The sequence below is a fragment of the Hypanus sabinus genome, chromosome 5 (assembly GCF_030144855.1).
Source record: "Hypanus sabinus isolate sHypSab1 chromosome 5, sHypSab1.hap1, whole genome shotgun sequence".
NCBI lineage: Eukaryota > Metazoa > Chordata > Chondrichthyes > Myliobatiformes > Dasyatidae > Hypanus > Hypanus sabinus.
Genome location: NC_082710.1, coordinates 52011171 through 52036222, shown reverse-complemented (window position 1 = coordinate 52036222; position 25052 = coordinate 52011171). Strand labels below are relative to the sequence as shown.

The 25052-nt window shown below is 38.2% G+C and overlaps 1 protein-coding gene across 1 annotated transcript in view; it reads left to right on the top strand.

The window, feature by feature from the left end:
• Positions 1–25052, top strand: part of slc12a2 (solute carrier family 12 member 2) — a 160929-nt gene that overhangs the window by 95362 nt on the left and 40515 nt on the right. The window contains exons 11-14 of the mRNA XM_059969945.1: positions 13876–13983; positions 17446–17569; positions 18409–18510; positions 19443–19598. Coding sequence (XP_059825928.1) covers positions 13876–13983; positions 17446–17569; positions 18409–18510; positions 19443–19598 — 490 coding nt within the window. The remainder of the gene's footprint in view (positions 1–13875; positions 13984–17445; positions 17570–18408; positions 18511–19442; positions 19599–25052) is intronic.

The following is a 25052-nucleotide window of genomic DNA, read 5'->3' as shown; positions in this document are numbered from 1 at the left end:
AAGTTGTTTATTTAGTAGTAGGAGCAAATCACTTTCAATATATCATTTGCTTCATGGTCATTACTTCTGATAGATCCTAATGATTGTACTTTGGCTATAATTCAGGAATTACTTCATTGAAATCCAGTGACGGCAGCATACAATTTTGTGGCTAATCCCTCTGGTAAAACAAGGCCTAATTAGTCCTGCTTGGCTATAAAGCTGGATAGCACAGCAGCAGATTGAGGTTCAGACTTGACTGCTGGTGTTGTCTTTGGAGACTTTGCACCTTCCTATGACTGCATGGATTTCCTCTAAGTATATTTGTTTCCTCCCACATACCAAAGACCTGGGTTAGTAAGCTAATTATCCATTCTAAATTGCCCTAAATGATTGTGTGTGTCGATTCTTAGTTTATTGTGGAAATTAGTGGCATTGATGGATATTGATGTGAGAGGAGGCCGCCATTTAGCATTTGTCAAGTAAGTATGAAGTAGCTGGAGGATTTTTTGTTTTGCTCAATAATTGGCCTAGCTGCAGGAGAAAATGGAGTTTTTGGTGATCAGTTCTGTGCTGTAGTAATGCCAACAAATAGAATACAGGATCAATCAATATTATCTATTAGTTCTGCTTGGCTATAAAGCAGAGAGTCTTCGACCTGAAACATCAACTCTATTTCTCTTTCCACAGTGGTGGACTGACCTGAGTATTTCCAGTATTTTGTTATTTTAATTTCTAACATCTACATTTTTAATTTTCACTATTAATATGAGCCTTCCAATTTCAACACTTCAAACTGGCAGTCTGTTATTTTTTGTGTGCTTGTTGAGAGAAATTTCATGCTTCTGATGTATTACAGATTTATTATTGGATGAACAAATGAGATGGGGAAGTTTTTGGGTTAGGAAATTAAGCCAAACATTCCTCTCTCTTCCCCCCCCCCCAATTGGTATGCATCACAAAATGGTTGCAAATCAGCCGGGCCAAGTTCAGATGTCAGGCTCAGGGTTGCATTTGGGTTGGCATAATGATTCAGGACATGTGCTAGGGCCTGCTCTGTGTGTTCCATTCTTCCCAGATGCTGTAGTTTTTTTTTCATTGTTTCCACTTGGTTATGACTGAAGCTGCTCTCTCTCCATGCAGGCACAGAAGTGCACAGTTTAGCTGCTTGTTCTGCCCAATTGGCCAAGGTGTATGTATGAGCCCCACATGTTATTGCTGAGTGGCTGTGCAGAACAAACTTATCTGCCAACCTGCCTAGCTCCAGCCCTCCCAAGCCTTTGGCTTTGGCTTGCTCTGTTACTGAACCATGCAGCACTTTAATAGATTGATTGTTGCAGGAGCACCAGCGGAGCTCTGAATATTCGGCCACATTCCTGCATGGTTACTCTTCTCTTATTAACATAAATAGTCTTGTCATCTTGAGATATAACTAAGGCATTTTAAAGAGTGATCTGCAATTATTGTGAAAAAATAGTAATACAGCACAGAAATTTGCTCTTTGTCAATAGCAATCTTTTTGCCATCCTCCTTGCCCACAATGAGATCTTATTTTCTATGCCTTCTCTATTTGCGCCTGTGTCTAATGGCTTGTAAATGTGGTAATTGTGTCTGATTTCTTCAGCATCTCTGGCAGTACATTCCAGATATCAAACACCTTATATTAAAAATATCCTCTTTAAAATTCTGTCCTCTTGCCTTAAATTTATGCCGTCTGGCTTTTGAATTTTTACTCTACCTATACACCTCATAATCATAATACTTTTATCTTGTTATGCCTCAGCCTTCCTACAGTCTAATCTCTGCCCATAATTACAGTTCCAATTTTCCCAACTTTTTTTTGCTTTCAAGGCATAAGCAACAAATTACACTTTTTTGCTTTCTGTAATTCCTTGCACATTACGAATGCAATGAGCAAGATTTGTACTAAGCCATGTGGAAATGAAGTAACTGGCCTGAGGCTAGATCAAAGGGATCATCTTATAAACTAGTGAAGTTTTTTGAAATGGGAATTCCAGAGCCTGTGGAATTGAACACTGTGAATTCTGGAAGATTAAGAACAATATTGTAGGATCTTGGATATCTAAGGAATCTGGAGCTGAAGGAAGTTGGAAGGAAAAGGTGAGGCCATGGAGAGTTTTTTGGGGAAGAAAAGGAGAATAAGCTTTATAATTTTGGGGTTGCTTAATGCAGAATCATAGTATCTTGTACTGGGATGAATATGGCTAAGAGTGAATAGTTACTGCAAAAGTTTCAATTGTCCTCTGATCAGTTTTAGAAGTTATTTTTGACATCAAACCTGTATATAAATAATTGTCATCAGTAAGTTATCAACTCAACTCTTGTAGATTACATACCATGCATTAGTAAGTACATTCCCATCTGTTAATGCTTGCACCTTTTTTGCTATCAAGTACATACAGTTTTCAGGTTCTGTTAAGAAGCATGTCTCTATTTAGAGAACTGTGAGCACTTGAAGAATCAGCAGTCAAGTGGCTTTCCTTCCCATTTTTTATTGCCGGATAAAAGGTTTTAGATCTTGAAATACATTTGTGACAACTGTCTTCTCGTTCTCTGTGTTGACCTTAATGTCATGATTCTAAAGCAAAAATAAACCATGCACCTCCAAGCAATTATCAGCCGTTTTTGAATGTTGTGGTTTGAACCTTAAATGTAGTTCTCTTCGATTTACTATAATTTTTATTTAGCAATGGTAACAAAACACAGCATGAGGAAATTGCCACTGTTAGCATTGGCTGAGAACAGACTTCTTTCACTCAAATTTCTGAAGATCTCTTTTCAATCATTAAGTTTCCCCTTTAAAGTATCCTTGGCATACCTTGAGGTTTGATTCATATGGTTATCATAGACATTAACTTGTCTGTTCTCAGATAGTAGCATTCCTGGTTTCTCTATCAGTCAAAAATTCAGTTTGAACTTTATTTTCCTTTATCCTACTTTATTCTAATTTGCTCAAGATATTATATGTATCTGGAAGTTAAAAATGCTTTCTTTTCAATTACAGAAGTGAGTTATTCTATCTTCCAGTGGCTGCTATGTGCATAGATAACTGCTCTAACATGCCTATATCATACCCTTGCATACATCTTTGAATGCTTTGGCTATGTTTTATGGCAATCCATGTTTACCTATGCTTACAAAAAAGACAATTTATGTTTTCTCTGGTGCAGTAACAATTACTGTGGATGGATTTTGCTGACCAGGTAGTAGTACTTTATGCAATTGCTTCTTGTATATTCAGCTGCAAAAACATTACTTCTGAATAAGCGCTCTTCTCAGTTGTTCATAGAAACAAATGTAGATAGAAAACAATGTTATGGGATGACTTTGATCTGCAAGATTTAATAATTTGACAAGATTAAGATTTTTACTATTTTTAGCATAGTAAATTACATGAGCTAAATCTGCTGTCACTTCACATATCACTGAATTAGAAGGTACAAATTGATTTTGGTGGTGATCAAAAAAAAGAAGGGCATAATTTTGCCTACTGATGCCAGAAGTTTCTAATTATTGTTAAAAATCATTTGTCAAGTTCAAGTTTAATTATTCAACCATACATCAATACAGTCAAACAAAAGGTGCAAAACACACGGTGTCAATAGTCAAACATAGCACAAGGCAATTGTACCACATATAAGATGTCAGTAAACTCATCCAGTCATACAGAAAATATATAATATATCCTAAGTCCCTGAGTAACATATCCTGCAGACGGATGGTGCATGGAAGATTGTCAGCAAGAACAATTCCTTAGCAGTCCACAAATGAACGCATGCACACAGTCCACCGTGCCTTATCGAGAGAACACTGGTGGTCAGCACCAAATGGGAGGGGCCTGCTCCCAATCATGCATGAATGCTGCGCTACAACATCTCTGCCGTCTCTTCTGGGTGGCTGCAACATACGAGCCCATGGCATGAGTCTGAGTCCGTGCTACAGCAGAGGCCATGCAGTTCCATGGTCGTTGGTCTGCCTGATAAATCAGTGAACCAGAATTGTTGATTCTCGAAAATCAACACTTATGTTATTTGGGCATCGTGGCAAATTGCTTCACTTGAAGCTAGATGGTTTTCTGTGTGTTCCAAACAGGTAGTTGACAGGTGAAATTGTCTAGAAAGTGCCTTGAGCTATTTGTGGAAGAAGCAGTCAACTGAAATTCTGCAGTAAGGGCTAGAGTCATAGCAAAACCAGCCTCTTATTTATGTTTTTTATTGTTGAGACAGTTGAATTATTTACTCAGAGATATGATTCTAGGATTTGCTTGATCCTGAATAGCTTTTCTCTTCTGTCTTTTATTAATGAAGACATTTCATTTAGAGTTTTATTGTTGAGTAAAGATACTTGTTTGAGCTTTGACACATGCACTGTCATGGAGGAGGAGTTGAATGTTTTGTCTAAAAATATCTCATTTCAAATTTTAAAAATTAATATGGCTAAGAATGAAGATGAATATGCGAGAAAATGAAGTTCAATCCTGCATTTCAGAAAACCAGAGTCAAGATAGAAAAGGTAATATAAATTCACGAAGTACTCTAGACCAAACTGTAGAGTTGAAAGTAAAATGGATTTGGGGGAATATAATATATGTGAGGTAATATGCCTTCTGTTTGAATAAGACTGGGCACTTAAAACATTTTTCAGTAAAGGGAAGTAGATGATTGTGTTTTTTTTTGAAAGATTCCCTCACTGCTTTCTGGATATTATGTTTTGAGGATATCCAAGGACATTTGCTTGAGGCATTCAGATGCTATAAGTTGAAAAGCAGAAAGGTTCAGTTCTTCAAGAAAATTCCATTTAGGGCACAGTGTATCAGTGTACCAACACAGATAACAAACTTTAGTCTTAGAATAATAAAGACTGCAAAATTACTTTTATTACGAAGGAAAGTGTTTTTATGTTTTTTATTGTTGGATGAGAAACTGAAATGATTGTTTTGTGCATATTTAAGATGCATTTCCACAGGAAAAGCTTGAGGCAGAATATTAAGCTGAAGAAGCTGATTAATCTAATCTTGGGTTTGAATACAAATGTGGGCTGAACACCCTTTCATTAATATTGTAGTGCATAAACCACTAAAAGTAATTTGAATCCAGTGGTGGATATGACTTTCCTTTGGATGGGAGAAACCAAGACAAGTAGGTTAAATATTCAAGATGACTTTGAGATGTCATGCCTGGTGATAGGTTACAATAAAGTGTAATTTCTTTATTCATAAATGTAAGGAGATGGAAGGAGGCAGATATCATTAAGGTAATTGGGTAGAATTGGCATAGTTTTATGAAAGGGAAGTCACATTTGGCCAATTTATTAGAGTTCAAATGTGCTGTGGGTGATGTACAGTATATTCTATCTTTACCCAATATCTAAGCTTCCAAAAGGCATTTGATAACGTGCTGCAACAAAGGTTATTGTAGAAAATAAAACCTCATGTTGTAGTATTTGGTAGTGTATGATGCAAAGTTCAGTAGATTTTCTACTTAACAAAAAACATTAGGCATAAATAGTTGTGTTTATGACTGACAGGAATAGCATGTCGCAGGGATCTGATCTTATTAAAATCCCAGTTTATAAGTAAGAAAGTAACTTTTGCGATGCCAGGGAACATAAATTGAGTGAGCAAATGTGAAATTGTACACTTTGGTTGGGAAAATACAAAAGGTAAGAAGAGTGTTCTGTTATTTAGGATTCACAGAAGTCTAGCATTATTGTTTTTACTGGAAGAATTCAAAAGACAGTGAAAATCAAAAGACTGTTATGCTGAAAATCTGGAAAGGAGTTTCAAGGAAGGGTCTTTCAACAGTCAATATCTCCACACTGACAATCAATGTTGGCCCACGGCTCTAATTTCTCTACCCCCACAACTGTGTGGCTAGGCTGAAACTGCTGAAATGCCATCTATAAATCTATTGATGAAACAACGATTGTTTGAAGAGTTCCAGATGGTGACAAAGAGGTATACTGGAGAGAGATAGATTATCTTGTTGAGTGCTGTTGCAACAATAATCTTGCACTCAACGTCAGTAAAACCAAGAAATTGATTATGGACTTCAGGAAGGGAAAGTAGAGGGAATACCCACCAGTCCTCATTGACTGATTAGCAGTGAAAAAGGTGAGCCGCTTGTAATTCCTAGGTATCAGCATCTCTGAGGATCTATTCTGGGCCCAGCACATTGATGTAATTACAAAGATGGTGTGACTCTGGCTATATTTCATTAGGAGTTTGAGAAGAATTGTCATATCAACAAAAAGTTCTTGCAAATTTCTACAGATGTACAGAGGAGAGCATTCTAACTGTTTGCTTCATTGTCTGGTATGAAGGGGCCACTGCACAGGATTGAAAAAAAACTGCAGACAGTTGTAAAGTCAGCCAGCTCCATGACAGCCACTAGCCTTCCCAGCATCCAGGATATCTTCAATCAGTGATACCTCAAAAAGACAGTATCCATCATGAAGGACCCTCATCACCTAGGACATGTCCTCTTCTCATTACTGCCACCAAGGAAGAAATACAGGAGCCTGAAGACACACACTCAACATCTTAGGAACAGTTTCTTCCCCTCCACCATCAGATTTCTGAATTGACAATGAACCCATGTACACAAACTTTTTTTTTCTCTTTTCACACTAGTTTCTTTTTAAATATACAGTTGCAAGAAAAAGTTTGTGAACCCTTTGCAATTGCCTGGTTTTCTGCATTAATTACTCATAAGAGGTGGTCTGATCTTCTGCCTGGATATATTTATGCTGTGCAATCCTAGTAGTATACCTCTCACAGCACTCAATTAATCTGCTAATCTGTGTTCTGATAATAAAACAGAGAGGTTTTTCCTATTAAATCCCTAATACTGTGCCTGCCAGTTGGACTTTTAAGTCAGTTTGTTAAATTCGTATATGTATATGTAAATATAAATTGACTTTCTGCTGTAACAAGTCCTCCCTGGGTTATGACAAGATTCTGTACCTGAGAGTTGTTTCTAACCCAGACAATTTGCAAGTTGGAAATGCAATTGTGAGCCAAATTTCCACACAACTATAATGCCTACAGCTTCACAACACTCAACAAATCCATCCACTGATCTCCCTGTTACTTGTGTGTTGTACGGGCTGTATATAAGTAGAGTATTCATGAGCTGGAGAAGACCTGTATTATTAAATGTTCACTTACTCTTCAATGTTGCTGCAAATTTCGTTTGGATTTGGTGGTTCTAGTTTATTGTTAACAGGCTTAGTTGAGTGAGAGGTTGTCTACTTGAAGTTGGGAATTTGAGTAGTGCAAAATGTATTTAGCATCTACCTAAATTGAAGGCAAGTAAAAGTTGTATTTGCTCACTGTTCCCAATTCTTAAAATAAGAATCAGAGTCAGGTTTGATGTCATCAGCATATGCCGTGGAATATGTTAACTGCAGCAGCAGTATAATGCAATACATGATTAATTTTGAAAGAAAACCAAATTCCAGCAAGTATATGTGCATATTAAGTAGTTAAATTAAGATAAGTAGTGCAAAATTTTTTTTTAAAGTAGTGAGGTAGTGTTTGTGGGTTCAGTGTCCATTTTTTTTTAGTCCCTCCAGACTAAGACTAATAGGCACTGGAGAAGTTTTTTTCCCTACTGCGGTCACTTTGCTGAACAGTTAACTGCCGGTTAACTGTCGGCTAACTATTACTTGGATTGCACTACTTGTATGTATAATCTATATTTTCATTTATATTTATCATCTGTTATGAGCAGAGGGACAACATCTGCCGGAAGTAAATTCCTTGTATGTGTACAGGTACTTGGCGATTAAAGTCTGATTCTGATTCTGATTCTGAATTGGTTGGCAGAGGGGAAGAAGCTGTTCCTGAATTGCTGAGTGTGTGTGCCTTTAGGCTTCTTTACCTCCTACCTGATGGTAACAATGAGAAAAGGGCATGTCCTGGGTGATGTAACATTTATGGCACCACATCAAAGCATGCAGAATCTGCATCTACCAAAGTGTGATAAAATCAGATTTCATGACATCTTCCAGTGATATTAAACCTGTTACTGATTCAAACCACCTGTTTAGGTTTCCATGTGTTTTTTTTTCTCTCACTTATTGATGGTTGGATGTTTTGGGGAATGTGATGTGTTTTATCTATGTTGACCGGTTTGGTTTTTAAAGTGAGACTTGGTGATTAAATGACAGCATGGTTAATGTAAACTGTAGAACATCGCTATTACTACAAACACTACCTATAGTTGTGCCAAGAGAATGGGGATGGGCCTTAAAGGATCAAAGTGCTTGTAACGAGGGATGCTGCTGAGTACAGCACCAAGATTTTTGATGGAATAACATGAAGGAACACAGATTTTTATGGAAGTGTATTTGCACATGTGCTAATCCAAACATACAAATTTTGGTGAGCTTTTATGGTGCAGTAAGTGAATAGTGATGATTTGCTTGAAAGGATGCAGTTGTATGTAATGGTTGCAAAGTATTCCCAAAACTTGGCTGCAGGAATTAAATAAACTCTTGAGAAGCATGACCACTTATCAAAGAATATCCAGTCTCCAAGCGACAGTACTCATTAGTAGAGTTGAGCTTCTGATCAGAGGTGTACCATCCCTACATCTTCCAAAACTGGAGAACATGATGGAAAGTAATGATTAATATTTTCCAGTTTAAGTTCTGTTCTGAGTCAGAAAGCTATGAATTCAAGTTTCATGTCAGAAATTTGACATAAAGTTCTGCAGTGTGTCAGTCCACACAAGCTTTATTGCCCGTGGTACTACCTGTTCTCAAATAAATACAAACTTTTGAGGATGGTTTGTAATGCCCTGATTGTTATCACCTTGATCAATGATACTAAAATAGATTATCTTATTCTTCGTCACTGTTTATTGGGAGGTTTGCATGTAGAAGTAGACTGCTATATATCCAACTTTATGCATGACAACTCAGAAGTCAGGTTACTGACAGAGCTTGCTCGTCTCAAGAAACATCTGTTTATGTGCACCATGCCTCGATCAAAACAACTTTCAGAGGATTTTAGAAGAAAAATTGTAGAGATGCATGCAGCTAGAAAAAGCTACAAAAGCACTTCTAAGGTCCACAGTAAGAGAAATTGTCTACAAATTGAGGAAACCTCTGTGCTGTGCTGTTGCTGTGCTCTGTGCTGTGCTCCCAAGGAATGGGCATTCTGTAAAGATCACACCAAAAACACAACGTGCAATGCTGAAGGAGGTGAAAAACTCAAGAGTAACAGCAGAAGAACTGCAGAAATATCTAGAACTTGCTAAAGTCTCTATTCATGTGTCCACTAGAAGAAAAACACTGAACAAGAATGGTGTTCTTGGAAGGACACCATGGAAGAAACCATTGCCCTTCAAAAACAAAACGTTGCTGCACATCTCAAGTTTGCAAAAGACCACATGGATGTTTTACAGTGCTTCTAGGGCAATGTTCTCTGGACACATGAAACAAAAGTTGAACTTTTTTGGCAACACCACTATGTTTGGAGCACACCAACACCAAAATCTCATCCCTACTGTGAGGCATGGTGGAAGGAGCATCATGTTTGGTGGCTGCTTCACTGCCTCAGGGCCTGGACAGCTTGCAGTTGTTGCAAGTAATGAATTCATTTTACATGAGAATGTAGGGGAGGGGACAGCTGAAGGATTACAGGCTTAATTTTGTGCGTTGCTTTGAATTTACAGCATCTGCAGAATTTCTTGTGTTTTGATAGTCAAGCCGAATTTCTTGTGTTTTGATAGTCAATGCCTCATAATTGATTACAATGATCACGTAATCACCTTTTAACTAACTAACCCACCATTCTCTTAGATTTTTCTTGAATCATGTTATAGTTGTTGAAAAGCAATGTGACACTTTTGTATTTGGCATATCATGAGAAATCTGGACTGAAAAACAATCATGTAATTTCCGGGACCTACCCGTGCATTATTGCCACTTACTACTGTAGTGCAGTATCAGCAAGTACGAATCCCATAATCTAATCACACAGTCACACAATTCCTGTGAATTAGGGTATGGCATTGAATGGAGTAAGGTTCAGCATCTGCCCTTTTGAATGATAGACTCGCATCGCACTAATCAATCAGAAATGTCTGGTGTCCAAAAGTAACTCTTCATAACTGCACACACTCATGACTACACTTTTGAAAATATTAACAATTGAATCTGAAACAAAAATGTTTAAACCAATCACCCAAGAATCTAAATTCAAGCACCACAGGAGTAGGACTTGAATGCTGAAGAACAAGGGTGTTTCACAAGGAGGGTTTCCTGTTCTGTGGCTGCACTCAAAAAGGCAGTCTTGTGTGATCTTGTCACTTAAATGTTTTTGAGCTACTCCCTCGAGTATATTATTGCTTCTGCTGAAGATATTTTACGGAATGATAGAACACCTGCCACTTTTCCTGTGCCAGTCAATAGCAGTTAAATAAAATGAATATTGCCAATTCAGAAGTGAGAATTGCCTGTCACCTTTTTAATTTACCAGCCACTGGAAAGTGACAATATTCACTCAGCTAGCTATGCTACAGGGAAAGTGGACTGGGTTATTTTGTCTGGAAAAGTAATGGAGGAAAATATTTTGTCTATGTAGTACCCTTTGAACTTTATAAAATTAATATGCAGTGTGGTGTATTAAGCATAGTTATTTTTAGACAATTAAGAAATAGTATGTCATAGTCTGGGGATGGCTGGAGAATTGCATCCGGCTTAAACCGGTTGCTGCTTGTTGCTTTGTATACCATGACCTGACATCTAATACTTCAATTGAGCTGATTGTTACCATCATTGTAATAACATTACGCAAGTCTTTTTCCTTGGCTTATCGTTTTAAAAGAAAATTGAAAACATCTAAATTATACTGCTTACAGTTTGAAATCTGTCTTTGATTTCCAAGACTAGGAATGGCAGAATTTCTGTTTTTCAAATTTGGATCAGAGCAAGTATTTAGGCAACAAGTTTGAAATGCTGTATTTACAAGGTATATTTTCAGCATGATAAACTGTTAAATATTGCAGGTATATTTTTGACAGTCATGAAGTCCACTCTGCCGTAGATTAACTGCAAGTGAACAAAAATCTGTCTTCACTGTTTAACTAGTTTTGCGTAAGCATAAGTTTGTAAAAGGAGTAGGAGCATTTTCATCACGTGGTTAGTAAAAGACCAAAAGACTATTTTTGAACAAAATGGGAAATTCCAGTAAAATTAGAATGCTTTCTGGTATTGCGTTTACAGGTTGGAAGTTCATAGTAAAAGCCTTATGATGTTGTTTTCCCCTATAGATCAATTTTTCTGTCTTAGCTTTGTGCAGCAGAGAAAATAAGGCAGGAAAGGGTAAAAGGAGCTTAATCAATTATTGAAAACCCTCAAATCCAGCAGCTGAACTGGTTTTAACTTGTTGAAAATAGAGGTAGGCAAGCAAATCTATTTTTAGATGGCTGTTATGCAATTGGTGAGCTTTGTTTTAAGATGCATTTTGTTTTTGAGTTGCAGTTTGTCTGCCAGGTCTAAGTGTGTGAAATAATAATACATTTTTAGACATCTTATAAGAATGTGCTATAATAATGTAATGCACATAATTAACCTGGCTTATTTTTGGTCAGAATTTTGTAAATATTTTGGAACAGTCTAATATTAAAAATTCCTTTTTTTCCCCAATTTCTAATCAATAGCATTTAGTATAGCCAATATATTACACAAATAAGTAGGGAAACCTTGGGTTGCAAGTGCATAGTTCCTGAAAATGATGACATGTGTCAATAGGGCAGTGAAAAAATACGTATGGCAGGCCTGCCTACATGAGTTGGCACAAAAAATGATGTTATGGTTTACAACTTTACAAAATGATTATTTGGTATGGCAAGCAGAATTGCACACAACATAAGAGTAGGGAGAAATAAAATTGCAGATGTTGGAATCTGGAGTAAGAAACAAGCTGCTTGTGGAATTCTGCAACTCAAGCAGCATTTGTGGAGGCAAAGGTGTGGTTGACAAATCAAGACTTTGCATCAGGAAGAATGTGTTTGCACTGGAGAAAGTCTAGATGAGATGTCTAAGATGTTGCCTGGACTAAAAAGATTTTAAACCTGAGGAGCAATTGGATAAGTTGGATTTTCCCTGTAACAAAGGAAGCTGAGAGGTGACCTGAGGGAAGTATATTTATAATATTATGAAACGTAATAAGTAGGTTATAAATCCAAAAATCTCTTTTTCTCCTCATGGTAAGGGTAATTAAAACAAGAGGGCATTGGTTTAAGGTAAAAGATTTTTAGGAGGATTTGAGAGGAACATTTATTATAGTATTATTGATATCTGGAACACACTGCCAGAGGAGGTAATGGATTTAGACACTAAATAGGCAAGACATTAAAGGATGTGACCCAAACGTGGACAAATGAAATTAGTGTGCATGGGTAAACTGTATAGTATAGATGTGGCCTTATGGGCCGTTTTGTGCTATACAACTCTGACTCTGGCTCTGTAAACTTTAATAAAGGTTTGAAGTTTTTTTTGAGCACTTTCTGGTTGATGCTGTCACAGCAAGAACTTTGGATATTGATCTGTTCTGATGTACATTAACTTCTCAGTGTCGGGAATGGAGGGAAGAAAATATCTAGTCGTGCATTCCTTGGAATCAATTATTTCAGTTTGGGTGTGCGGGGAAGTATTTTAGATTGGGCAATGATCCCTTTGAACCAAAGCATAGAATTTTGGATGGGGAGCTGATTTGTGTCTCAAATATCTATTTCAAGAAAATTGTGCTACATTCTTGAGGAATATTTGATTCCCGTGAAGAAAATTACACAGTACTTCTTTGAATGTTTCTATAAAAAGATGTACTGTCCATCCTGAACCTGGCTATCATGTTTGCCCAGTTTCAAACAGATTCTTTCTGTTCGTCCTGTTAGCCCACCATCATTACTCTTTAAGGGAGTTGATCATGGTTCTAAATGAGTTGCATTTCTGTGGGGGATGTGTTGATTTAATTTTGGAACATTAGGACAATAATATTCATTGAATAGTGCATTTTTGAGTCATTAAAGGTATGAAATTTAAATGTTTGCAAATTCAAGGAGTAGAAAATGGATAATGATTTAAGTATCTTCAATTAGTACTTTTGAAGTGCTGACTAGCTTACATCAGACTACTTGACATGTCAGGCAGCAGGACTACAAAAGTGTTTAATGACATTCAGCTATTGTTGGAGACTTCAAAAGCAATACATTCTGTCTCTAAAGAACAGGTGTGGCTTTTGTGTATGACTCAACGCATTGTTAGATGCTCTTAGAATTTATTATGGAAAGCTGTTTTCGGGAGCTTTGTACGAATTTGGGACTGGACCAGAGAAGTGTATTGTTCATTTCCTGTCCTGTGCCAGAGCTCCTCCTTCCACCCCCATCCCAAACAACATCCTTGCAGTTTTAAATAGAATTCTTTTAATTCTATGCCTCCTGCTAATGAAATTGCTAAATGTGCTTTCCATTAAGAGATGAAAAATACATATTGGGGGAAGATTTAAAATGCACTCCGGATATTTTTACCTATGACACCGAAAATTGTCATCTTGACATTAGGAAAACATTATATTAATGTGTGAACATATTTGCATTTTTAAGAGTACTTAAATTGTGAATGAGACGTTTGATTAAGCTCTTGCCCTACCCTAGACCTCAAAGCCTCCACCCATGACTAATACTTGTCTCTAATGTTGATCTTGCATCATTTTGCTTTTTTTTGTAGTTGATGTTAAATTTGTTGAATGAAAACTGAAACATTGCTCAGATGTTCTAAATAACTATTTGTATTATTCTGGCACTTAATTTCAGGAAATGGTTGAAATTGAAACTTATTCTGTTATAACTTGGATTCTTTCAGGTTATGAGCTTGGCCTCTGGATTTGCGCCTTTGATTACTGCAGGAATTTTTTCAGCTACGTTATCTTCTGCCCTGGCTTCATTAGTGAGTGCTCCTAAAATATTCCAGGTATGTATATAATTCCAAATGTTTAAAAAAAATTAGTAAAGAGTCTTTGTCCCACCTTCCTTTGGCAGTTCATACATTGTAACTCTATGTAAATGTAGTGGAAAATGATCAGTTGAAGGCAGCAGTGCAGAAAAGGAGGAAAATGACAGACAGCCAGATTTTCTTTCTCAAAGATTGTATGTTGCTTGTGAAAGTTCATAGAATTATAATCATATTGCATGGAAATGGTCCCTTTGGCTTAAAGACTCTATACCTACCATCACACTTTTATATTAAAACTGCACTGATTCTACACCCTGCCAATGCACCAGGGACAATTTCCAACGGTCTATTAACTTGACATCTGCGCATCTTTGGGGTGTGGTAGGATACCTGTGCTCCAGAAGAAACTATGCAGTCATAAAACTGTACAAAATCAGTGATGCATGTCAAGATTGAACCTGGGTTGCTGGAGTTGAGGCAATATCTCCACTAGTTGCATTACAGGTGTCTCTTCCTCCCCCCGCCTTACAAAGGTAGAGCGTTCCTATGAAACCTTTCTTAAGCCGAAATGGCATTAAGTGAAGATACCATTAATTTACATGGGAAAAATTTTTGTAAAAGTGAAAATCCTCTTTGTGATGCGAAAACAGGTTACTAATGTAGGTCTTGTGTAAAAGCGAAGTGGCATAAAGCGAACATTCATAAAGCGGGGGACACCTGTACTGTCCTTTATCAAGGTGCATCTATGGTGTATAGGAGGACACACAATGTGGACTTTAAAAAGATATTTGCTAGTCGATGGCCACATAATCACAAAATTGATCATTGATTTTTAAAAAAAGATAGTGAAAACTGAGATAATACAAACCAGTAACATCTGACTTGAGCAGTTTTGGAGGGGTATTGTATGAAATGCTTTTCTTCTTGCTGAAAAGATTTTAAAGTGTTTAAAACTACATTTAAATAGTTCCAAAAGTGGGTGGGGGGGGGGGGGAGAAAAGTACTTGTTAATATTGTTTATTTATCCAAGGTAGGTTGAAGGAGAATTGCAATGGTCATGAAATTTATCTACATACTGATTACATAAACAAAATTGGCAGGTTTATCATTGAATTATTTGTAGAGTATAGTAGGATTGCTTCTGGAAGTAGTATGTTATGGAACCTACCTGACTCCATAACATAATACTGCTGTAAAAAGCAATTAAATAGTCATCTGCTGGCTATTTTAGATTTGCTCCTGAGTGATGAGGAATAATTAATTAATGACCTTGTGGAGGTCATTTAGGACCCTTTTGGAGGTACTGACCACAAGATAAAATTCCAGATGTTGCTTGAAAGTGAACACTAAAGGACCAAGTCAGCTTAAATAGGAACAGTTCTATTGGTATGAAGCACAGTGGTTTAACATGGACTGGGAAAATAAGCAAAGAGAAGTCAATAGATGAACAATGACAGTTATTCAAACTGCTGGTCAGTTATACTCAACTGTAATTTTTGCCAGTTATAAAGAAAGATCCCATAAAGTGGCACAGTCTGTTTACAGTGCAAGTCAAAATTAATGTTACTTTAAATATATAAGTAGGAAGAAGGCAAGTAAGGGTGGAACCTCCAAATAATGGGACTGGTGATATAATAAATGGAGCAGTGAAATAGCAGATGTGCTTAAATACATTTTTTTGCATCAGTTTTCATCTTTTTTATATTGACATATTACTCCACTTGTTATTTTCCACAACCTTCTCCTTTCCACATTTCTTCCCTGATTCACAAGCTTGAATTATATTTGCATTGATTGCAAATATCTGATGATGAAATGCTTTGAGAGGTTGGTCATGACTAGACTGAACTCCTGCCTCGGCAAGGACCTGGACCCATTGAAATTTGCCTATCACCACATTAGGTCAATGGCAGACGCAATCTCAATGGCTCTTCACACGGCTTTAGACCATTTGGACAACACAAACACCTACATCAGGATGCTGTTCATCAACTCTATAGCTCAGCATTTAATATCATCATTCCCTGATTAAGAAGTTGCAGAACCTGGGCCTCTGTACCTCCCTCTGCAATTGGATCCTCGACTTCCTAACTGGACAACCACAATCTGCGGATTGGTGATAACATATCCTCCTCGCTGATGGTCAACACCGGTGCACCTCAGGGGTGTAGGCTTAGCCCATTGCTCTACTCTTTATATACACATGACTGTGTGGCTAGGCATAGCTCCAATGCTATTTATAAATTTGCAGACAGTGCAACTATTGTTGGTAGAATCTCAGGTGGTGACGAGAGGGCCTACAGGAGTGAGATATGCCAACTAGTGGAGTGGTGCCTCAGCAACAATCTGGCACTTGACGTTAGTAAGACGAAAGAACTGATTGTGGACTTCAGGAAGGGTAAGATGTATGAACACATACCAATCCTCATAGAGGAAGTAGAGAGAATGAGCAGCTTCAAGTTCCTGGGCATCAGGATCTCTGAGGATCTAACCTGGTCCCAACATATCGATACAGTTATAAAGAAGGCAAGATGGTGGCTATACTTCATTAGGAGTTTGAAGAGTTTTGGCATGTCAACAAATACACTCAAAAACTTCTATAGACGTACTGTGGAGAGCATTCTGACAAGCTGCATCACTGTCTGGTATGGGGAAGGGGTGCTACTGCACAGGACCAAAAGAAGCTGTAGAGGGTTGTAAATCTAGTCAGCTCCATCTTGGGTACCAGCCTACAAAGTACCCAGGACATCTTCAAGGAGCGGTGTCTCAGAAAGGCAGTGTCCATTATTAAGAACCTCCAGCACCCAGGGCATGCCCTTTTCTCATTGTTACCATCAGGTAGGAGGTACAGAAGTCTGAAGGCACACAATTAGTGATTTAGGAACGGTTTCTTCCTCTCTGTCATCTGATTCCTTAATGAGCACTGACACCACCTCACTTTTTTTAAATGTACAGTATTTCTGTTTTTGCATATTTTTAAAATCCATTTTACTGTAATTGATTTACTGTTTACTGTAATTGATTTACTTATTTATTATGATTATTTTTTTCTCCCTCTATATTATGTATTGCGTTGAATTGCTGCTAAGTTAGCAAATTTCACGTCACATGCGGGTGATAATTAACCTGATTCTGATTCTTTTAGAAAAGCTGTTTCAGTTGGGGAATTAGCCCAGGAGCTCCCACACTTTACCTCTAACCTTTGGCTTAACCGGGATCTTTTGTTAAGAATTTCATTGCTGAATATGCAGTTAGCCTGTGCGTTTGTAACACTCCAGGAAATAGTTTTATTTACCTTCTGGCATTGAAATACTACCTTACAGAAATATTGGTTTAAAAAAATCAATTTGTCTTGTGTAGCTGATCTTGCCATGTGCATTGAGTAAATATTACTCAAAATTTCACAAACAGTTGCTATTTTGATGTATATAGTATTTTTGAATGGTTGATGATAGTAACAAATGTTTTATTTTCCTGTAGGCTCTGTGCAAGGATAATATATATCCTGGTCTTCACAAGTTTGCAGTTGGTTATGGCAAGAACAATGAACCATTGCGTGGATATGTTCTTACATTCTTCATTGGCCTGGGATTCATATTAATTGGTTAGTCAATATTTTGTAAACTACCAGCAAAATTGTAAAATGTTACAATTTAAATCTAATGAATTGCATCATTTTTTTAAAAAAATTGCTCTCAAGGAAATGAAATCTACCATAGTTCCAAAGCAAAAATCAGCATTCTATCTTTCTACAAATGTTTTTAAAAAACATTACTGCTGCCTCTTGAATTGATCCCTGTTAATGGTAATGCCCCAAATTTGTGACTTTGCATCATAAAAGTGAGAGGATCCTGAACAAACAAGTGGCTCTTGGGGGTGGCAAACCTCATGGGAAGAAAGGCATGATTTGGATTTGGCAGGAGCTGAAAGCGTTACTGAGATTTTGTGGTGTTTGAGTTAGCTTGGCAAGGGAGAATCCTTGTGGAAATCATGAGTGGTTGTGTCCAACAGAGATGAGTCTTGATGGAGCAATGAAGCAGATGGAGGAAAGGAATTATTTTAACTTGTCTGTTTTCACATCCTTCCTTGAGTTCTTCCAAGTGTTCAATTAAGAAAAGGAATGATTACTGATAATGTAGGCAATTTATATATGCAGAAATGTTTGTTTATTTTTCCAAAAGTGATATGCTCTTGCATATGACATAAATATTCCATTTGTTAAGTACTTTCACTTTACAGGCTTCAATAATGACATGGAGCAGAAGTAGTTTCTGTATGTGTATATACAGTGAGAATGTATGTTGTCTGAAGATGGTATTTGGTACTTGTTATTTTATCCTAATTTATAATACTATGACTTCTGGGTGATGTTTCATTCAAATCAGGTAATAGAAGAATGTGTATTTATTGCAATTTCTTACAATTTATTTTCTTTTTTTTCAGCTGAACTAAATACTATTGCACAAATAATTTCCAATTTTTTCCTGGCTTCATACGCTTTGATTAACTTCTCAGTATTCCTTGCTTCTCTTGCTAAATCACCAGGTAAGATTTGAATCAGATTGAGAAATTCATGTGGATGTATACAGTTATTTACATTTTTGCAAGGTTAAATATCTGTCAGGGAATTACTTTAAATTCTTTAAAATGTTGAATGCATTTCAATGTCTGTCAGTGTTAGTGACTTTGCCAGGTATGTATTTTTTTATTTTATCCTGAGTATTTCCAGCTATACTGGATAACAGGGGCTTGTAATCGCAAAAGAAAATTATCATATGCCAACTCTCTATAAAGTAACTCAGTCCATCCTATTTACATATCCCTAGTCTATAAAATGAAAGCCTTTTCTCTTTATTAAGCATTGGTTGTTATGTTGAAATTTGTGTTCTATATTCCCTGTATAGCTCAATCAGGGAACAGTTCCTGATTTCAATAGTTAAGTTGTATTACATTTTGAGGTTACTGGTGAGTTGACAATTCCTTTAAAATAACTTCAGTCACCGTCATTTGCCCTATCATTGATACATTCCCACAACCAATGGACTCACTTTCAAAGACTCTTCAGCTCATGTGCTAAATACTTATTGCTTAATGATATATTATTATTATTATTTATTTCTTTTTGTACTTACACAGTTTGTTGTCTTTTGCACACTTGTTGAATGCCCAGGTTGGTACAGTCTTTCATTGATTTTGTTGTGATTATCGTTCATTGACTATGCCTGCAGGAAAATGAATCTCAGGGTTGTATGTGGCGACATATGTTTTCTGATAATAAATTTACTTTGAGCTTTAAAATGGTGATTTTAGTTTAATATTTTTTTATCTTTGGTTTACATTGCTTGGTTCTTGATAAATAATTCATGCAGCCTGCAGCTCTGTTTAATGGATTTTGACCAGCGTATTAAGCAGAGCTTTATTTTACTTTGCACCATGTACCGGTGACTAACAACTTAATTACTATGTTTTGTACTTAGGCTGGCGACCTGCATTTAGATACTACAACATGTGGATTTCATTGATTGGTGCTATCTTGTGCTGTGGCGTAATGTTTGTTATCAATTGGTGGGCTGCACTAGGAACAAACATCATTGTCCTTGCCTTGTATATCTACGTCACCTATAAGAAACCCGGTAAGGCTGATGCAAAGTGTGGGCAAATTTTCAATTTTCTTGTGTCTTTTTCTTGACAGTAACTTACATATATCATGTATCTTTAGAAAAACATTCCACAGCCAGAAATACATTGCTGAATGTGAACAGAAAACCTACTTACTGGCACTCATTATATTGGATCTATAGCACTGTATGATCCAAGCTGGGGCAGCAACATAGGTGTGAGTTTGGAACAGGAAAAGGACAATTGTCATAAAGCATTGCTCTTAAACGCTATTTGTGATCTATTCATTCTGTCAGCAGAAGGGATTATCTGTTCAATAGCCTAGCTAGCTATTAACTGATCTGCTAAGCTTTCTCTGGTTAGGAGCGGTTGGCTGGTTTGGGGGAAAGAATCTGCAGTCATTTGGAAGAATTGGAAGAGAATGGGCTGTAATTGCGTGATGGAGGGTTGTGATTGGGTAATTGCGTGCAGGCAGGCTGAGAGGGAGAGCTGGGATATCTGTTAATTCGATTCCAATACCTATCTATACTACCAATAGCAGGTTCCCTTCACTCGCACAGGCAAAGTAGAGAAAGGTGGTGCAGCCATTGAAGTGAAAATGTTTGAAATGATGTAGACAATTACATGCAGATTTATGTGTTTAGATTACTTGTGTTATGTGGTAGAGGTGCAATGAAGTTGAGAACACAGTATTTTGAGTTTGCAATCCATGTTGCTAATCCTGACTGTTATGTTTTTGTAAAAATTTAATTGCCCTTAAGAGAACAAAAGCATGTGACAATCTAATTTGTAGGAATCTTTCATAAAGGATAAAGCTTTAAAAAATGTTGGTTTGTAGGTTTTTACAAAAGCATCCTACTTTGGGGGAAAAATGACTTTGAAGGCATAGAACAGATCTTTCAACTTGATGGAAAAGTAACCTTTATCTCCTAAATGCGCTATGCATAGCACATTTATTGTTTGCATTTTACCCAGTGCATTTTCAATGATTATTTAAAAAATGGTGCTTCAGTAATCAATCTCATTTGTTGCTTTACCAGCTGAATGATAAGTTTCTGGCTTGCAGAAGTTTACTACAGATACCTGACTGGATAATTACAGTGAAAAGTGGTAAATCCTCTTCCAATATAGGATTGTCTCTGTCAGAATCCTGCCCAAAATATCAAGGTCCTCAAATAATATTCAGCATAGATGATACTGTGTGATTTCAATCTTGGAATCTTTCTTTAAACAAAATCTGACAGAGGAATGTATATCATTTTGTTCTTGTCTGCAGATGGTTGTCATCTGTATAATGCATTGCTATTGTTCGTATTTGATTGAATTTCATAATTAACCTTTGTGGCTGTGTCTTTGCCAAGTTGTTGCTGCAATTTTGGTCCAGATTAGACTGTAGTACTTCCAGTTCCTTTATATTTTGTAGCTTGCAAGTTTAAATGATTTAGATTATTGTCAGATGATTTCTTGGGTAACCAAGTAACAGAAGATGGAAAAACTGGGATCTGTACATAATTACTTAAATTACTAAGTTTCTTTTGAAAATGTGGGTTCATCATACATTTTGTACAAAGCAGTTAGACACAGAGTTGCTTCTAAGCCATTGACTCCTCTACTACTAATGTATTCCACATTCTCCCCATACTGCAACATCTATTCCAGATGATCAGTGTTGGGGATATGTAATGTGAAGGATTAGTTTGCCTTTTGGTCATAAACAGCTTCTACTATGCTGGTTATCAACTGGACTATTTGAAGGATGAAGCAGCTGATTCTCATTGGTTGCCTTGTGTGCCACAGCACTAGTGTTTGATTTCCAGCCTCCAATCATCTGCTACTACTGCTATGGCCAGTGAGGACACAAAGGTAATTACCAAAGGGGCAGCAATCTCTTCATTCCTCCTTCTCTTCCCCCCCCCCCCCCCCCCCCACCACTTCCTATGATAACCTGGGGTATCTAGCCCCAGGGCCTTATCTATTCTAATATACTGCAAAAGTTCCAGCATATTCTCTTTCTTAACATCGACATTTTCAAACATATCATCCTGTTTTATGATGTCTTGAGATATGTCAAGGTCCCTCTCACTGTAGAATACTGAAGCAAAGTGCGCATTAAAGACACAAACACGAGGAAATCTGCAGATGCTGGAAATTCAAGCAACACATACAAAATGCTGGTGAAACGCAACAGGCCAGGCAGCATCTATAGGAAGAAGTACAGTCGATGTTTGGGCCGAGACCCTTCGTCAGGACAGGAATAAAGGACCTCCCCTTCCTCTGATTCCAGGCACATTTTCTCTACTCTCCCTGATAGGTCATAACCTCACTTTAGACATGCTCCTGTTCTTCATGTAGAACAGCTTGGAGTTTTCCTTAGTCATTGCCCCTTCTGAAGTTGCGACATGAACTGGATGTCTTGTCTCCCATCTTTTGTAATAGAATCTGGATTTTGTATCAAATGTCAAATGACTGGAGGTTGGAAATGATGAACAGTCTTACTTCTTCAGTGGTGAGCAGGTTATTGGAGAAGATTCTTAGATACAGGATTTACAAGCATTTGGAGAAGTATCATTAATATTTGTGGATAGTCAGAATGGCTTTGTGAGGGGTAGGTCATGCCTCACAAGTCTGATTGTCACATCCTCAAAGAATTCAAAGCACCTTAAAGGTAGGGTAGTGGATGTGGTGTATTTGAATTTTAGGAAGGCATTTGTTAAGATTCCCATTCAGAAGTCAGGAGGCATTGGACTTGGGGAACTTGGCTCTGTGGATACTGAATTGGCTTGCCCACAGAAGGCAGCAGATGGAGTGTATTTTGCCTTGTGGTCAGTAGCAGATGGAGATAAACGCAGATTCAGTTTGGAAGGTTGAATGTGAAGGCAAAATACAAGGATAAAGGCAGATTTCTTAGCAACATGGAGGAAAGAACAGAGAAATCCTGGGCCAACATCCACAGATTCCTCAAAGTTGCCACTCAAGTTGATAGGGTTGCCATGAATCTGAATGGTGTATTGGCCTTCATTAGAAGGGGGATTGAATTTGAGCCATGAGGTTATGCTGCAGCCCTATAAAACCCTGGTTAGACACCACTTTGCACTCGGTCAGTAAGACCAAAGAGCTGTTAGTGGATTTCAGAAAGGGTAGGATGAGGGAACATGAACCCATCCTCATAGAGGGGTCAGAATTGGAGAGAGTGAACAATTTCAAGTTCCTGGGTATCAAGATCTCTGAGGATCTAACCTGGTCCCAACATTTTGATGCAGCTATAAAGAAGGCAAGGCAGTGGCTATATTTCATTTGGAGTTTGTCACCAAAAATACTCAGATTTGTATAGCTGTACAGGGGAGAGCCTTCTGAGAGGCTGCATCACTGTCTGGTATGGGGAGGGGGGAGGGGCTACTGCACAGGACCAAAATAAGCCACAGAAAGTTGTGAAAATTAGTCAGCTCCATCTTGTGTACTAGCCTCCACAGTATCCAAGACATTTTCAAGGAGCAGTGCCTCAGAAAGGTGGCACCTATTATCAAGTACCCTCATCACCCAAGACAAGTCTTCTTCTCATTTTTCCATCAGGTAGGAGGTACAGAACCCAGAAGACACACATTCAGTGACTCAGGAACAGCTTCTTTCCCTCTGCCATCTGATTCCTAAATGGACATCGAACCCATGAGCACTACCTCATTTTTTTTTAATTACTATTTTTAATTTAACTATTTAATATGCATTATATACTTCCATTGATTTTTTTCTACATTTACTATGTATTGCATTGTACTGCTGCCATTAAGTTACCAAATTTCATGACATATGTCAGCGATAAACCTGATTCTGAATATTGTATTCAGTTCTGGTGACCTCATAGGAAGAATGTGGAAGTTTTGGAGAGGGTGCTGAGAAGATTTACCAGGATGCTGCCTGGACTAGAGAGCAAAGCTTGTGTATGAATAGGTTGAGTGAGCTAAGGCTATTTTCTTAGGAGCGAGGGTGGGTAAGAGGTGAGAGAAGTGTACAAGATAATAAGAGGCATAGACCAGATCAAGTGGTTAGTCAGAAAAATTTTCCTGAGGGGGGAGTGTCTAATATGAGGGTGCATAATTTTAAGGTGATTAGGAGAAAGTATAGGGGAGATATCAGAGCTAAGCTCTTTACACAAGAAGGTGGTCCAAGGTTGGTGGTAGAGGTAGATACTTTAGGGTAGTGGTCACCAACCTTTTTAAGCCCAAGATCCCTTACCTCGGCTTTAGTGAAAGGCAAGATCGACCCCAGATCAATTAGTTACACGCATGCGGACCGGGACAGAAAAGACAGGAAGTAAAACCCCGCAACCCCGGAAGTAGAAATAATGTATAAACACCAGGGCTCCCCACCCTTTTATTGAACCGCGGACCGGTTTAATACTGACGATATTCTTGTGGACCGGTCGACGGTGAGGGTGGGGGGGGGGGGAGTTGTAAGCACGATGGGAATACAGCGATACTTGAAGCAGAATCCTTATGCCCAGTCTATTCTGCAAGTCAGTTTTCGCGGTTCTTGGCACTTAGCTTCTGTCTCGCGCTGCTCATGTTTTTTCCGCTGAAAAAACTCTGCGGGTTTGCCTTTAAGTGCAGGGTGTTTGGACTCAGGGTACCGAAGCAGTTTTGAGGGCTTCATTGCCTCATTGGACAGCCTCTGGGTCCGAGCTCCAGCCTCCCGCCCGCCCGCTGCCAGATGCCCTGGCCAGGTGCGGCTAGTCGTGGGTCGGGTGAGAGGACAAGGTCAGGGCTGGAGGTCCCTGTACCAGGGCCGCGGCTGTCACAGTCCAGACAGAGCGACCGACCATGCGAGGAGTGCAACAGGGTGCCCGCCCCCACCCCCCCTAGGGTCTATTGGCCGACATAAGTTTGTTTCAGTATATCGCAGTGCGGTAGCTGCTCTGCTACTTATGAAATGCTGAGATGGAATTAGGTGAATATTTTAACACCGGGTTCCCCACGAACATTAGCAGGTTTAGAGGCGGCTCTCCAAGTCAGTAGCGACGGGACTTCCTGCCAGCCGCTGGAGGCCAACCAGTGATTCCTGGTGCGAGGGTGTCACTGTGTTTAGGCGACTGATGACCTTTTGTGGGTTCAAGTTCAACAGTGAGGGAATGAGGAAAGGTGCAGCTGACTCGTATTGTTTCCTCCCGGCCCTGTGGTTGGGGACCACTGAATTACACTGTGTAGTGCTGAGAGTTAAATGCATGCGCACTGGGCAGAAAGAATGGAGCTAAAACCCCGCAACCCGGAAACAATCTCTCAACAGTATTTGTGTATTTATTTTTTATTTATTTTCAGGATCTACTGGGAAAGTCTCAAAGATTGACTAGTCGATCATGATCGACGGGTTGGCGACCACTGCTTTAGGGGCATTTAAAGAAAAAGATAGGTATATGAATGATAGTAAACTGGAAGGCTGCGTAGGAGGGAAGGGATAGAATGATTGTGGTGGGCTAT